The sequence below is a fragment of the Leiobunum rupestre genome, chromosome 3, assembly GCF_980474605.1.
Source record: "Leiobunum rupestre chromosome 3, qqLeiRupe1.1.hap1, whole genome shotgun sequence".
NCBI lineage: Eukaryota > Metazoa > Arthropoda > Arachnida > Opiliones > Sclerosomatidae > Leiobunum > Leiobunum rupestre.
Genome location: NC_143386.1, coordinates 44,504,949 through 44,519,421, shown reverse-complemented (window position 1 = coordinate 44,519,421; position 14,473 = coordinate 44,504,949). Strand labels below are relative to the sequence as shown.

The 14,473-nt window shown below is 37.8% G+C and overlaps 1 protein-coding gene across 1 annotated transcript; it reads left to right on the top strand.

Annotated features, from left to right (window-relative positions):
* Window positions 1-11,063: 11,063 nt before the first annotated feature.
* On the top strand, window positions 11,064-11,737 carry LOC149951910 (uncharacterized). The gene is made up of 4 exons (XM_090169694.1): window positions 11,064-11,115; window positions 11,178-11,391; window positions 11,449-11,584; window positions 11,654-11,737. The coding sequence occupies exons 2-4, from the start codon at window positions 11,192-11,194 to the stop codon at window positions 11,735-11,737; spliced, it is 420 nt and encodes a 139-aa protein (XP_090025820.1). The 5' UTR covers window positions 11,064-11,115; window positions 11,178-11,191.
* Window positions 11,738-14,473: the final 2,736 nt, after the last annotated feature.

Genomic DNA, 14,473 nt, shown 5'->3' with positions numbered 1-14,473 from the left:
TATGACCACCTAAACAGTGGTCTACCGGCTGCCGACATGTTCGGTACTCTTACTTAAAACTTCATATGTAAAAATCATCATCATCATGGAAATAAATCTTATAGCTTCAATAGAGAGTGTTTAATTAACAAGAACAAACACACCAGATTGATTAAATCTAGATTAGATTTTTTAATCTTGATTACCCTGATTTAATCTTGATTACCCTCATTTAATGACGATCACCCTGATTTAATCACGATTACCCTGATTTAATCATTTTACTATGATTAAGACGCAGCCAAAATGGAAGTGACCTGCCCCTTGGAAAAATCTAATCGACGAATGTCATTCCTTGATTAAAATGCCTATAAAAAAATCCATTGCAGGGGAAACTTTTAGAAATCATGTCAAAATTTAAAAACAATCGTTAAAAGTCAGGAAATTTTTGAAATAAACATTATAGATGGGGCCTCTAAATCAGGCTGGGCCTATGTGCAGAAAATTCTTGGCGGGGCTACTGCTCACACCGATGGACGTCTTCCTGTGGGGTGTCATCAAAGATCATGTCTATGCGACACCTGTTACGAGCCTGGACGAATTACGTACTCCCGGCACGATCCAGCGTGTATTCCAAAGTATGCTTCATCGAGCAGAAACATGTATCGGGACAGGCGGAGGATTCATCTAACCATACCTGTAATTTCTTTAACCCTTTCATTGCTTCGATTTCAAGTTTTTTTTAGTTTGGAAAGTACTTGTTTATCTTTCTCTCACTTGTTTGTACCAAATTAATGGTTAACTTATCGTATATTGACTGGTTATTTTCAAAAACAATTAGCTTAACTAAGCTTTGTAAAAGAACCCTTTGGCCTGCTATGGAGAACTTGTTCTTTTGCTGACCTCATTATCTAAGTGAAAATTTGTTCGTTTGTGATCGAACAAACGTTATTTGTAGATTATACTTGAAACCCTACAACATTCTCGTTGAAAATTGTTCCCTAGCACCTAGCGGTCAAAAAATAAATAAAACAAAAGTGAAAAAGTATTCGAGTTTTCTGCAATTTACAATTCAATGCATACCCTGAAAATTCCAAAATTATATCTCAAATAGTTTTTGATAGAAAAGCCTGGTCAGAGCAAACGAGCCAAAAAAATCTTTTTTTTTATTAATATGTAACATATACAAATACCTGGAATTCAAATATGTAACGTAAATTAAGTATTATCTGTTACATTTGAGAAATTTCTAACCTCGATAAATAAGGTATAAAGGTTCGATATAAAAAAAATGTATATATACAAATTTTCATGCTTTTATCACAAAACGCACGATTTCGTCAAAATTTTACATTTTGCAACTTGACTATACACTCTTTTTCGCGCCTTTATTTGACCCCTCTTACTTGCCTCTCACTCGTCGGCCATTGCCTCTGCCCTCAGCGGGGAGTCTATCGTCCACTCTTTGGGTTCCCGTAATGGCGGATGGGGCTGAAAGGGGGAAAACCAAACATGGACGCGCCCAGGAAATACCAAAAAAGAGTGAATTGTTTTGGTATGGTTTGGATATATAAGGGTAGCCATGGATGTAGAAAGTAACCAAGTTTAAAAAGTACTGAAATTTATTATTGAATATCTTTTTATTTAAATGATAAATAGCTTCTGCGAAATGTTATGCATCAAATTGTCTAGAAGAGGGGGAACTAAACAATCCACAATGGTCTTAGCCATTTTCACAGTATGCTGTTGATTGTTACAATTGCATTTTAATACTGGACACTATCAGTTTGGGTAGTAGCAGAGACTCTTGTTTCTGGCGGATATTTGAAGTTGGCAAGTATGGTAATGCAGCTTCCACAAAATATTGGATAGTCTCCACTGTTTTAATGAATGCTTTGCTGGGGTAGCAAAGATTTCCACGATCAGAACTGCTAATAGTGGTGAGTGTGAGGCTAATGTAATAATTTCATTGAAATCACAGCCCTAAAAAGCGTAATCTTTTTCACAATTGCGGAGAATCACACCACCCATGTATGCCAACGTAGCTTGGTTAATGGAAACTAGCCTGTTTTTCAGGTACAAGGTGAAGTTTATCAAGCATTGTCATCAGTGGCGTAGCCAGGATTCTGTTTCAGGGGGGGGCACACCATTGAAAAAATATATATATTTGTACGTACGCCCATACGTTTCGGGGGGGCATGTGCCCCCTGTGCCCCCCCCCCCTGATTGTCATTATATTATTGGGCATGATTTTTGCACAATCATGTTCTTATGGCGTGATGACTTAGGCCTAAGGTGGTGCCTTGGGTATTAGCCTAGCTGATTATTATTATTATTATTCAGAATCAGAAAATATGTCTTGTTCTGTAGAAACACATTCAGTTTCAGAAATTCCGCAGATTAGTTATTACGTTACGCCATTCCGAGAAAGGAGATGGGTTTCGTGAACTGCGATAGTAACTATAACAGTGGTTTAATCAAGGATCCTAACATATTGAAAAATGGAACAAATTTTATTGACAATATAATATACACTTTTTTATATTTGATACTCACACAAATCCGGGTCGGCACCCTTTGGAGTCGGGGACATATTTAAATTTTAATATTTAAGAATTTTTATTTTCGGGGGCCATAATTTTTGTTCTTCTTTCCTTTGGGGGGTGGGGTGGGGGGGGGTTAATGCTTGGGTGCGTCATTACTGGGGGTTGTAATTACGACTAGCGGTGGAGTCTAAGGTAAAAGTTCATTGGAGGGGAATATTGTCCGAACCAACGACTATATAATGGGCTTCTTTTTAAAGTTGCTGGTCTCTCCTCTCGATATTCTTTGGGTTGACCTGAGGATAGCTCAGTTTTCGTGGAAAAAACCCTAAATTCTAGGTGGGACGCTGGAAAAGGTAAAGTTTTTCACTGTTACTGGGGTTCGCGTGCTCTTTTGGAAGGCTCGGATTTGAATCATGTGGTGTAATTTGACCTTCAGTTGATTTTCTCTCTAGTTTCCTTTCTTTCACTGGCGCCGGCCTGGGGATCTCTCGACGTTGTGTGAGATAGAATACAATGGCTCTTTTCTTTAAGTATAGACAAATTGGGAATTTAATTTTAAGGCATCAAGTTTAATTTTGATGTTACGGGAGTTTATATATTTTAATTGCTTGGTTTAGGGGCTTTCTGGAAATACTAAACTCTGCGATTTTAATTTAACTCTATGGAAAAATATACGTTTCCTTTTTAATTTGATTTGGGTTATTTTAAGATTTAAATTGTGAGTTCTAAAATCTTCGGGGAGCCAACTTGTATAATATTATTCAATAATCTAAAACAAAACATAAGACACAAGACATGATGTTCATAATAACTATTACGTGTTTAAATAAAAAAAATATAGATTATAAGAAAAAATAAAAAGGGTTATTTATTTTGGTTAAAAAAATTATATATGTATTTTTTTTTTCTTTTGAGAGAAGCCCGTATCCGAGGGGTAACGTAGTGTAAGGCTGTCTTGCTCCTACAAATTTGCTAAGTTTTTTGACCCACATCTTAAAATACTTTCCATAGCAAAAACCACAGCCCTTGAATCCATTAGGTCGTTTCCACCAGAAGGTTGTCGTAGATTACAAAACAAACTTTCTATGCAATCGCTTGTTAATTTGCTTGTAAGAATGAATTGAAATCCATTCTCCAGGAAATATTTTACACTCACAGTGGTAGATTGCTATGTGAGAACTAGACATTGTATTGTTTGTCTTTAAGTGTGTAAATATAGTCAATAAATGTGTTTTCCAATCTAGACGTTCATCGCTATAATTGAATAAAATGGCAATTTGTCAATATTTTGACTTTGAAGGTAATGGAAGCGATTTCTAACATTATGCATATCAAACCACTTTTTCATTACTCTTAGGTACTCAATTGTAGACTGACAGTTTTTAAATTGGATAGACTGTGGGTGTGTAAATTGGTTATCTTTTAAAAAGTCTAACGCTGTTGTGACTTGGGTAGAAAAAATGTCAAGAGCACGACCAACGTTAATTTTTTCCAAATTTGTGGGATAGACACGCTTCGAGATAGTTTTTTGACTGGTTTGAAGCTCATATTTTTGTAACCCTTTGGAGATGCGTATTTCCAAAGAACACATTGCCTAATAGTGTTATATTCCCATCTAGGGCTTACTTTACGGAAGTTTTGAATTAAGTCTAATAGAAACTGGGCTGCGTTTTTAGCTGTCTCACTAGGGTTGGTGATTGCAATTGGTTCTGATTTGGAGGTCTCGCAAATTTCTTCCAGACATGACTTTTTCGCAGAAACAGTTATTGCCACTCTATTTTCAGTTTCTCTAAAAGACCTTTTACATAGAAATAACTTTAGGCTGCATATAAGATGGATAGCCTAGAAATATTGATGGAATTGAATTTTTTTTAGCTTCCGTATTTTCAGTCCTGAATATTTTTTATACAATTTAAATCATGAGTTTCAAATCTGATAATTTCTGCAAATACCTTGTTGAAAGTCTGTTTTTTAAAATGAATGCTACAAATGGGGAACGATGATTTAGACTTTAAATTTAGTTGATAATCTTTTGTGGAAATGGCATTAAGCCATTTATTGCAAAAAATAGGGTCATTTGGAAACTAATGGAAATATAACTCAGTAATTTCATTTCCATTTGTGGATTTACAAAATGGCACACAGCAAATTTTAACCATTTTAATAACTTTTATTATATTAAATTAATATAATATAATATAATATAATATAAATATATTAAAAATAAACGCAAGCTTGAGTTTTTTCGATATTTTTTTTGGTTCCGAGTTTTACATTTTCAAACCTCGCGCCATTAAAAATTCAAATCACGTGGCAAGGACTTCACTGTCATTTCCCCGCCTTAAAATTATCGTCGATTTTAAAGATAGATTGTGAACCATAGATTTCTATGTTGTGAACTATATAATGGACATAAAATGATGAATATAAGCTTACAATAAACCTTGAAACTTACTACAAAGCATAAAAAAATCGCTAAAATTATGAAAAAGGTCGTGAACTGCAACTCACTTTCGAAAAAAATTTATCATAGGAGAGCTAGCGCTCCAAGCGGCGAAAATTCAGGAAAATTGTTTTTTTTTTTCATAGGCTGGTTAACGTTGAAGACGGACATCAGCGTTGCCAGACGTACGATAATTATCGCACAGTGCGATAATTTAATCGACATTTTTAGGGCGTACTATAATTTTCATGGCGTACGATATAATATCGTACCATTATTTCGATAATTCTGCCTCAACGTACGATAATTTTTAGATTTTTTGAAAAACCTACGAACGATTTAAATATTATTATTAATTTATCGTAGTCCTGAGTGTGAGTTTATTACTTCTAGCTGTTACTGCATTTTTTATACATTTTTAAACATATTAAAAATAAATAAAACTCCTGCAGTGCTTTCAAAAAAAGCATCTAAATTCAACGCATTTATGTTTGAATTCAAATTTAGCGCCAAATGAAATGTGTGATAATTTTCCAGGAAAATCGATAATTTTTTGGCCTAGATACGATAATTTCAGATATTCGATCTGGCAACGCTGAAGACGTTTAAAGCCGGCGGGCCTTCTAGTGCGAGTAGCAGTGAATCTAAGTTGGTCGTGCCTATAGCGTGTAGTTTGTCGATGGTAAAACTAAAACTAATACTAAAAACCAGTCTCTGACTCAAGGTCGGTAGTCCCAGTACCCGAGTAACCCGGTATTGAATCAAAGCTTTACAGATATACTTCGTTAAAAGGTAGGTCAATTTTCAATTTAAAACAAGAACAATCATATTATAGAAGTATAATAAGAAGTAAGAGCTTTACATTTCTTACCATTAAATTTTTCCCCGCGAAATTGGCCCCAAGTGCAGTTAATTTAATTTAATTATTTTATTTAATTATTAAATTGGGTTATTATTATTATTAATTGGGTTACCGTAGGGTTCTATTTTGAACAATAGCCCCGCCACATTTTTTGCACTTTTTAGTTCCACCTTACCAACGTATTCATTAAGGGGAACCTAATGGTGCAAAAATTATTAGCCGCAAATAAATAATTTTAAATATATACTAATTTTAAAGATGTACGAACCGAACGGTTCGGGGCGTAGAATTCACTCCACGGCGAAGAGACGACCCCTCGTTATAAGCGTTATTTAACGCAATATACGTATAGTAATTAAGCCTTTAATCAGTACGAAATCCATGATCTGGCCAAGGATCCGTTAAAATTGATTAATTAATGAAAGATGTAACGTGTCCCAAATGCGACTACTCAATGGCTCTTAACAAACGGACGAGAACTACCGACAAGTACGTTTGGCGTTGCGATAAAAGACGAAAAGTGCCGAAACAAAACGAGTCCGTCAGCTGTCAAACCGAATTCAATTCGAAAAAATGAATTTTTCGATTTGCGGGAAATTCTTTTAATGGTGTACTTTTACGTATGCAACTTTGGTCTGCAGAGCCAAATTGGCGCCACGCACGGTGTTTCAGAAATAATTATTGCTAAGAAGTAGCTGTGCACGAGGTTTTACTTACTAGTCAGCACATTTTGCTAGTTTTTTCTTTTGTTATTTAATGCGAAACATTATTTTTCGGGAAATAATACTTAAGGGAGATATAGTGAATGGGGTTTATATATGCTAAGAAGTAGCTGTGCACGAGGTTTTACTTACTAGTCAGCACATTTTGCTAGTTTTTTCTTTTGTTATTTAATGCGAAACATTATTTTTCGGGAAATAATACTTAAGGGAGATATAGTGAATGGGGTTTATATATGCACCCATGATGATTATAAGAACGGGGCTGGGGGGCGCCAATGTATAGTCTTTGGGCAATTTTTAATTAAAGGGAATATACCTGCCAAAGGCAAGAGCGGCTAGAGCTGCAAGCGTTGGTGTTCCTCAACAAATACCCGAGGTTATATTCCCTTTAACTTTTTAAATAATGCTTTGCGTGGAATAATTTTTGCACCATTGGAAGGGGGGTCGGGAAAGGGGAACAAAGGGAGTGGCGGGGCTATTGTTCCAATTTACCCAAGTAGGTCCCCTTTAGGTAACTATAAGGGTACGTTCAGCAGCGCTCATCGAACTCACCGATTATAGTTATCGCTGACATCAGTTTCCAATTGTACGCTTTTTCGCGTTTCCGGTTTTGACGTCACGATGGACATCGGCTACTCACCGAAGTCATCGGCTGGAAGAGCAGGATTTTGCGATGACCGACGTCATTACTGACATAAAACTACGACATATTCAACGCCATTTAAAAAAACAAGACGTACGACGGTCAGAATACACACAATCCTTCTAATGTGTTAAGTTTGTTTGAGTTATACACAATAAATATATATCTACGGTCACACATAATTGTATTTACACTTATTTGTTACTTCTAGTCATACTTTGAAAGCATCGAAGATTCCTTCGATCAGTGTCACTCTTATTTGTTACTTCTGATAACACTTATTTGTTACTACTAGTCAGCCGTTGAGTGTCACACTTATTTTTTCTGGTTTTACGACAAAGACTAGTTCGATCAGTTTCATACTTATTTGTTACTTCTGATCACACTTATTTATTACTACTAGTCAGCCGTTGAGTGTCACACTTATTAAAGACTAGTTCGATCAGTTTCATACTTATTTGTTACTTCTGATAACACTTATTTGTTACGTTGAGTGTCACACTTAATACTTCTGGTCATACGCCGAAAACTAGGTCGATCAGTGTCATACTTAATTGTTACTTCTGGTCATACGTTGAAAGCGCGGCGCACTCTGAATGGCCTTGAAAAACGCTAGAGGGAAACGGGCGCGTAGAACTCTATAAATACTCGGATTTACAATGTTGGAAATTGCGGGGGTCCGTATACGCTGCCCAAAAAACCTTACTTAGAATTAAAATTAAGGAACGTATTTGAAACTATAGGTTATATGTAAACCACAGCTATTCAAAAATATAACTTTCATGAAAATCGGACTTAAATTAAGGAACTGTATGTAGATTTTTAGGCGAAAATATAAAACCACGAAAATTGGGGTCCCGTAAATTACCCTGAAAACTATACTTAAATTTAATATTTACTGATATAACCGAAGTTGTAGGTCTGCTGAATCCTAACCTATCCAAAAATATTTTTTAACGTTATCGGACTTAATTTTAAATAAAATATCTACCACATAAAGCGAAATCATCGAAAATAGTAAATTGGGCAAATGCCAAACTTCTTGGGCTCCGATTTGAAAACTTTATGGAAGGCTATCAATGGCGATATATGTACACTCGAACGAGATATCATTGCATTGACTCTTCTAGCCCTAACCGTTGAAGAGATATGCGCGATACGACGGCATCGGCATCGGCATCGGCATCGGCTACACTGTACGTGAGACTAATACACACAAATCCTTAGGATTGTGTGTAAAAACCGATAAAAGCGTTCAGCAACTTACGACGTCATTATGACGAAAAAGCTCATCGGTGGAAAATATAAATCCATCGGGTTTTTTTTCCATTGACTGTTACTGAACGTACCCCAGCTCAAAACCGTTCTGTAGTCGTATTTAATAGGCCTGTATTTATCTTAAAAAGGTAGATCTCTATTTCCGATTCCGTATATGCAAGTGCTGTTTGTAGAGTTCCAAAGGTATAGACTAATATCGGCGTGACGTATGTCAACGTCACCCATACTTTATCCTATAGATAAAAAACTGCTTTCAAAATGGCGGCCATAGTCCAAAGCTACAGAGCGATACTACTCTATATGGCATCTGCGTACATGTCATGCCTCCTTGATATTGCTTTAAATAGCGGTTCATTCATCTAATTGTTTTTCGACATTTGAACAAAGGCTTTGGTCCGTATAGGTTCTTATAACAGAAGTAAATTACCTTTTTACCGGTAAATGAACTTCATTTACCGGAAATAAGTGGTATTTCTTTTACCAGAAGTAATTGAATATCTTTAACCAGAAGTAATTGAATATCTTTAACCAGAAGTAATTGAATATATCTTTAACCAGAAGTAATTGAATATCTTTAACCAGAAGTAATTGAATATCTTTAACCAGAAGTAATTGAATATATCTTTAACCAGAAGTAATTGAATATCTTTAACCAGAAGTAATTGAATATATCTTTAACCAGAAGTAATTGAATATCTTTTACCAGAAGTAATTGAATATCTTTTACCAGAAGTAATTGAATATCTTTTACCAGAAGTAATTGAATATATTTTACCAGAAGTAATTGAATATCTTTAACCAGAAGTAATTGAATATCTTTAACCAGAAGTAATTGAATATCTTTAACCAGAAGTAATTGAATATCTTTAACCAGAAGTAATTGAATATATCTTTAAACAGAAGTAATTGAATATCTTTAACCAGAAGTAATTGAATATCTTTAACCAGAAGTAATTGAATATCTTTAACCAGAAGTAATTGAATATCTTTTACCAGAAGTAATTGAATATATCTTTAACCAGAAGTAATTGAATATCTTTTACCAGAAGTAATTGAATATCTTTTACCAGAAGTAATTGAATATCTTTAACCAGAAGTAATTGAATATCTTTAACCAGAAGTAATTGAATATCTTTAACCAGAAGTAATTGAATATCTTTAACCAGAAGGTATTATGCACTGCGACCCGGCTAAACGTGTTTCACGTGGTATTTCTTTCGCTATTGAACTTTTGCATTAAATAATGATAGGCAATCATGTTTCTAAAACCTAGGAGCCACCAACACAGCGCCCCACACAAGGAGAACGCAAACCCGTCAAAAGTCGTGCATTTTCCTGTGTACAGTTTTCATTGGTTAGACGTTTTAGCGCCTGCTGCCGTCGGAAGGGGAAATTTTGGAAATTGCCTTCCCCCCCCGCCCGTAAAGCGTTCAGCTAAAAGGCTCGTCCATGAAATTTGTACACAACACTGCGTTAGCTGTGTTCTCCTTGTGTTTGTTGTTCATAGCTAATATACTACTAGCATAAGTATAATAATAACAATAAGTATGACAAATAACGAGATTTACAACCAAACTGATTTTCATAGTTATTGCGTAATCAAGATGTTTTCTTAGCACATAGCCCTCTAGTGTCTAAAATATGCGAGACTTCCGCTAAAGCGAAATATCTGGTTTCCGATAGATAGGCGGAATATTAGACTAAAATGATAAGAATTAAAAATGTTTTTCTCGGCGCCACGAGCTCGTGTTTATTTTCATCACACGTGATTCGCACGCGGACTTGCAAACAAAGTCAAAGCCCCTCGCGACTCCAGAACGTGCTCTCCGATATTAGGCTTAAATTTTTATCAAAACGTAGTCATCCAAAACGGTAAGTCGCGAGCTTGAAGAGATTATCAGTGCCGAAAAAAGGTTCGGTTAGAAAATTAGCATTAAAGCAATAGGAAGTGTCATACTTATGGTTATTATGTTACTTATGCTACTAGGTAATAGGCTTTTCTTTCGCTGACAATGACATTTTTGAACGGGCTCAGAGGCTTTGTGATGTGGAGCTGACTTGTTTCATTTAGGTTATTATCAAATCTTTGCAAGGAATGGCAGTATCCAGACTTTCCATCTCTAGAAGTATAGCCGAACCGCGAAATACTGGTTCGTTCGCCACGATGTCTTGCGGAAATGGCGAGTTCATCTTCCCACTACCTCCTGTAAGCACCAAATTCTTCGAAGGGCGTTATAACTACGCAGAGCCCAAACAAATCGGATCTTTTAGCGTGGATGGAAATCGTCAATTCGTACTGGGGAACGGACATCAGAAGTACTTGCGTCCAGATGTGATCCTGAACGACTCGAGTTGTATTTAAACGTTGGCTACGATGAAGCTATCCACTCGGATCTCGAACAAGAAGGCTTGGAATTGTTGTTGAAATGGATATCTCTCAATCCTCAATGCCTGACGCCCGACGTCCAATTCGTCACCAATAGATACGTCCTAAGGAAGGTAATGGAAACACCGTACTATAATTGGAAATACGACTGGACAATCGCTGCTTCCAAATTCAGAGGCGTCATCTACTTGCAAGTGATTCTAACGGAACGGGAACGGAATAGTTGGGCTGAAACCAGCTCGAAATATCCTTACTGGTATGAAAAAATATTGTTATTCGAGCTATATCTTTTCAGCGCTAATGTTAATAACTTTCTAGATGACCCGCTGAATATGAACGATCAATTCCATGGCGTGGTGCGATCGAAGTTGAACGACAACACAGTGGTCTTTGCTGCTCAAATGCACGCCTTGGACTACAACTGCCCATCGGACTATCCCGAGAAGACGATGAAGATGGATAAATACGTCACCTTCAGGACGACACCAATACCGGATCCTAGTGTACCATGGCAAAAAAAATTGTTTGTTTTGTAGGTATCGTAAAAATTACAAGTTAGCCAATAGGTTCATTCTTTAAATAATGGCAGGAGCAAATTGAAACTCGTTTGGATTCAGTCAGCGCTGTCGGGCTGCTCCAAAAACTTCATGGCTTTCCGGGATGAAGAAGGCGTTGTACAAAAAATTGAAATGTTCAAAACGGATGAGATTCCATTACGCCATCAGGTACGAATTATTTTAAAGCTTGATATTCGAAGAATTATATACTCTATTTCATTCTCAATTTCTCAATAGAAGGAATATTCTTCGGATAACACTAACAAGGAGACTACCCGAGGTGTAACTCACCGATTTTGTTTAAATTCAGGGATTAATTAGACCTCCACGTAACTTAAAAAACCCCAAAGGGAAAAAATGCGATGGGCTTTAGTTTTACGATAGCAACCGAAAACGTTTAAGGCCCGGATACTGAGCTTCGGTTCAGGCTAACGGAGAGGGTCCGTGCAAACTGGCCGCCTCGGCGGATTGGGTAGCCTGCTGTGGGGTGGCGGTCCTGTTTCCCGGCCTCTTGGACTCACACCGGTATCTCCGGTGCCAGCTGTGCCGGGTTACTTGGACTGCTGTGTTCCCCTTTAGGAGCTGTCTCCAAAGGGTTTGACTCTTTACCTATGTAGGTAGGGTGTCGGCTGGAGTTGCTACGGCATCCACTCTCAATCCCACGGCTGTGTGCGAAGTGGGAAATGTTCCACCTTCTGCTGGGTTGAGTGGCTTGCGTCAGATGTGCGACCATCAGTAATAGGGTACTACTACCCATGCTGGATTTGTTACCTGTCAGGGCTAGGTGGACGCTGGTGTAAGTCACTATGATGATAGACCTCCGGTGGTATAGTCTCTGTTACTAGGTAGACCGGGCTATAAATTCTGACACACTGCCACCTTCGGTGTAAAAATCTTCCTTGTTGCACGTCGTTGTGATGGTGTTAACATGGTGCTCTGTGTATTTTACATTAAGGACCGTTTACAAAATTTACTGGCGACACGGTCAGAGAGTGACTTGCGAAAAGGCTGAAAGGGGCGAATTGAAAGTACTTCCAGACTGGTACATCGACAGTTTTTCCCAAGGAGGATAAACAAACAGACTTAGTTTTAATTGCATTTAACCACCACGAAACTTCTCCAGGAAACTTTATCTTGTGTTCATTTTGTAATTTTTAGTTTTTCAATTAAATACTTTGTATTTTATGCCATAACGTCATTTACCACAATTTATTAGTTTTACCATTAAAGATTTACAATTTAAGCCATAAAAGGACTGACCACAAATTACAACGCTAATAGTAAGTGTAGAGAGCTGTTGGCTCGCGTGGCATCAAGGGCTTACCACCACCCTCCCACGCATTGTAATTTGGCCACCTGTTTATAGACATTAAAAGTCGCTAGATGATTTGGGCCTAAGGTGGTGCCTTGGGTATTAGCCTAGCTGATTATTATTATTATTATTAACTATACCAGTTACGAAACTTTGTTGTCGATCAAAGGGGTATTTTCCCGCCCCGAATAAAAAATTTACGGAAACGTCCCCGCGAAACGATACGTCCATGACTGGGGTATGAAAAACTCATGAATGCGCGATAACCGTTTGGGTCCTCGGGGGCCCGTAACTTGGGGCCCTTGATTTATCAGCGACCACTGAGGCCACAATTACGATAATAAAGAGCTGGGATGAGGCTGTTTTTATTTTCCTGTGCCATCTTGTTCCTATTTGTATTAGTATTAGTAGAGGTTGGGTGGTGGGGTCAGGCCCAATCAAGCACTTCAATTCAATTCAATTTTATTACTGGATATATAAAGTGGATACAATAATCACTTCGACCAGAGGTCCATTGCGCAGCCTCATCTTTTTAGACCTGGAAAAGCCCAGTCTCAGAAACTAACGTCGTAAGTGCAAGATCTGCTTCGCCGAGATATTGGACAGATCTCTATAGTTTCCAACTTGCGCATAGCAAGATGCTCAAACCTTTGGGCCACGTAACAATCACAGACACAAAGGACATGAGAGTAACTTTCCTCCTCTGCCAGGCATGCCCTGCATAAAGGACATAAGAGTAACTTTCCTCCTCTGCCAGGCATGCCCTGCACAAAGGACGTGAGAGTAACTTTACTCCTCTGCCAGGCATGCTCTGCACAAAGGACAGGAGAGTAACTTTCCTCCTCTGCCTGGCATGCCCTGCACAAAGGACATGAGAGTAACTTTCCTCCTCTGCCAGGCATGCCCTGCACAAAGGACACGAGAGTAACTTTCCTCCTCTGCCAGGCATGCCCTGCACAAAGGACGTGAGAGTAACTTTACTCCTCTGCCAGGCATGCTCTGCACAAAGGACAGGAGAGTAACTTTCCTCCTCTGCCTGGCATGCCCTGCACAAAGGACATGAGAGTAACTTTCCTCCTCTGCCAGGCATGCCCTGCACAAAGGACACGAGAGTAACTTTCCTCCTCTGCCAGGCATGCCCTGCATAAAGGACATAAGAGTAACTTTCCTCCTCTGCCAGGCATGCCCTGCACAAAGGACGTGAGAGTAACTTTACTCCTCTGCCAGGCATGCTCTGCACAAAGGACAGGAGAGTAACTTTCCTCCTCTGCCTGGCATGCCCTGCACAAAGGACATGAGAGTAACTTTCCTCCTCTGCCAGGCATGCCCTGCACAAAGGACATGAGAGTAACTTTTTCAAACGTTTTCCCATGTTTGAAAATCTCCATTTAAAAAAGCATGGGATTTTCTCTGTTTCGCAGGGTACTTACGCACTTAAAAAGTTTGAAAAAATTAAATTTTCAAACCTTACCCAAAAAAATTGATCATTTTAATATTTATCAATTTTGGTTAAATTTTAAAATTTGGGTAACCGAGAAAATGCCATGCTTTTTTTTAAATTGAGATGTCAAAACATTTTCGGTTGCCATGGGAAAACTAAAGCCCATTGCAACTTTTCCCTTTGGAAATTTTCATACTACCATAAGGTCTTCCTAACCCCCGAGTTTTAACAAAATCGGTGATAACCACCTTGGGTAGTCTTCTTGTCAGTGGTTATTTTCTTAGAAGGCCCACGGATAAACTCC

Excerpts from the sequence above, each read along its gene's own strand:
- LOC149951910 (XM_090169694.1), top strand. The coding sequence starts at position 11,192 with ATGAACGATCAATTCCATGGCGTGGTGCGATCGAAGTTGAACGACAAC. Across the intron at positions 11,392-11,448 it reads CAAAAAAAATTGTTTGTTTT|GAGCAAATTGAAACTCGTTT; the intron begins GTAGGTATCGTA and ends AAATAATGGCAG. Across the intron at positions 11,585-11,653 it reads AGATTCCATTACGCCATCAG|AAGGAATATTCTTCGGATAA; the intron begins GTACGAATTATT and ends ATTTCTCAATAG.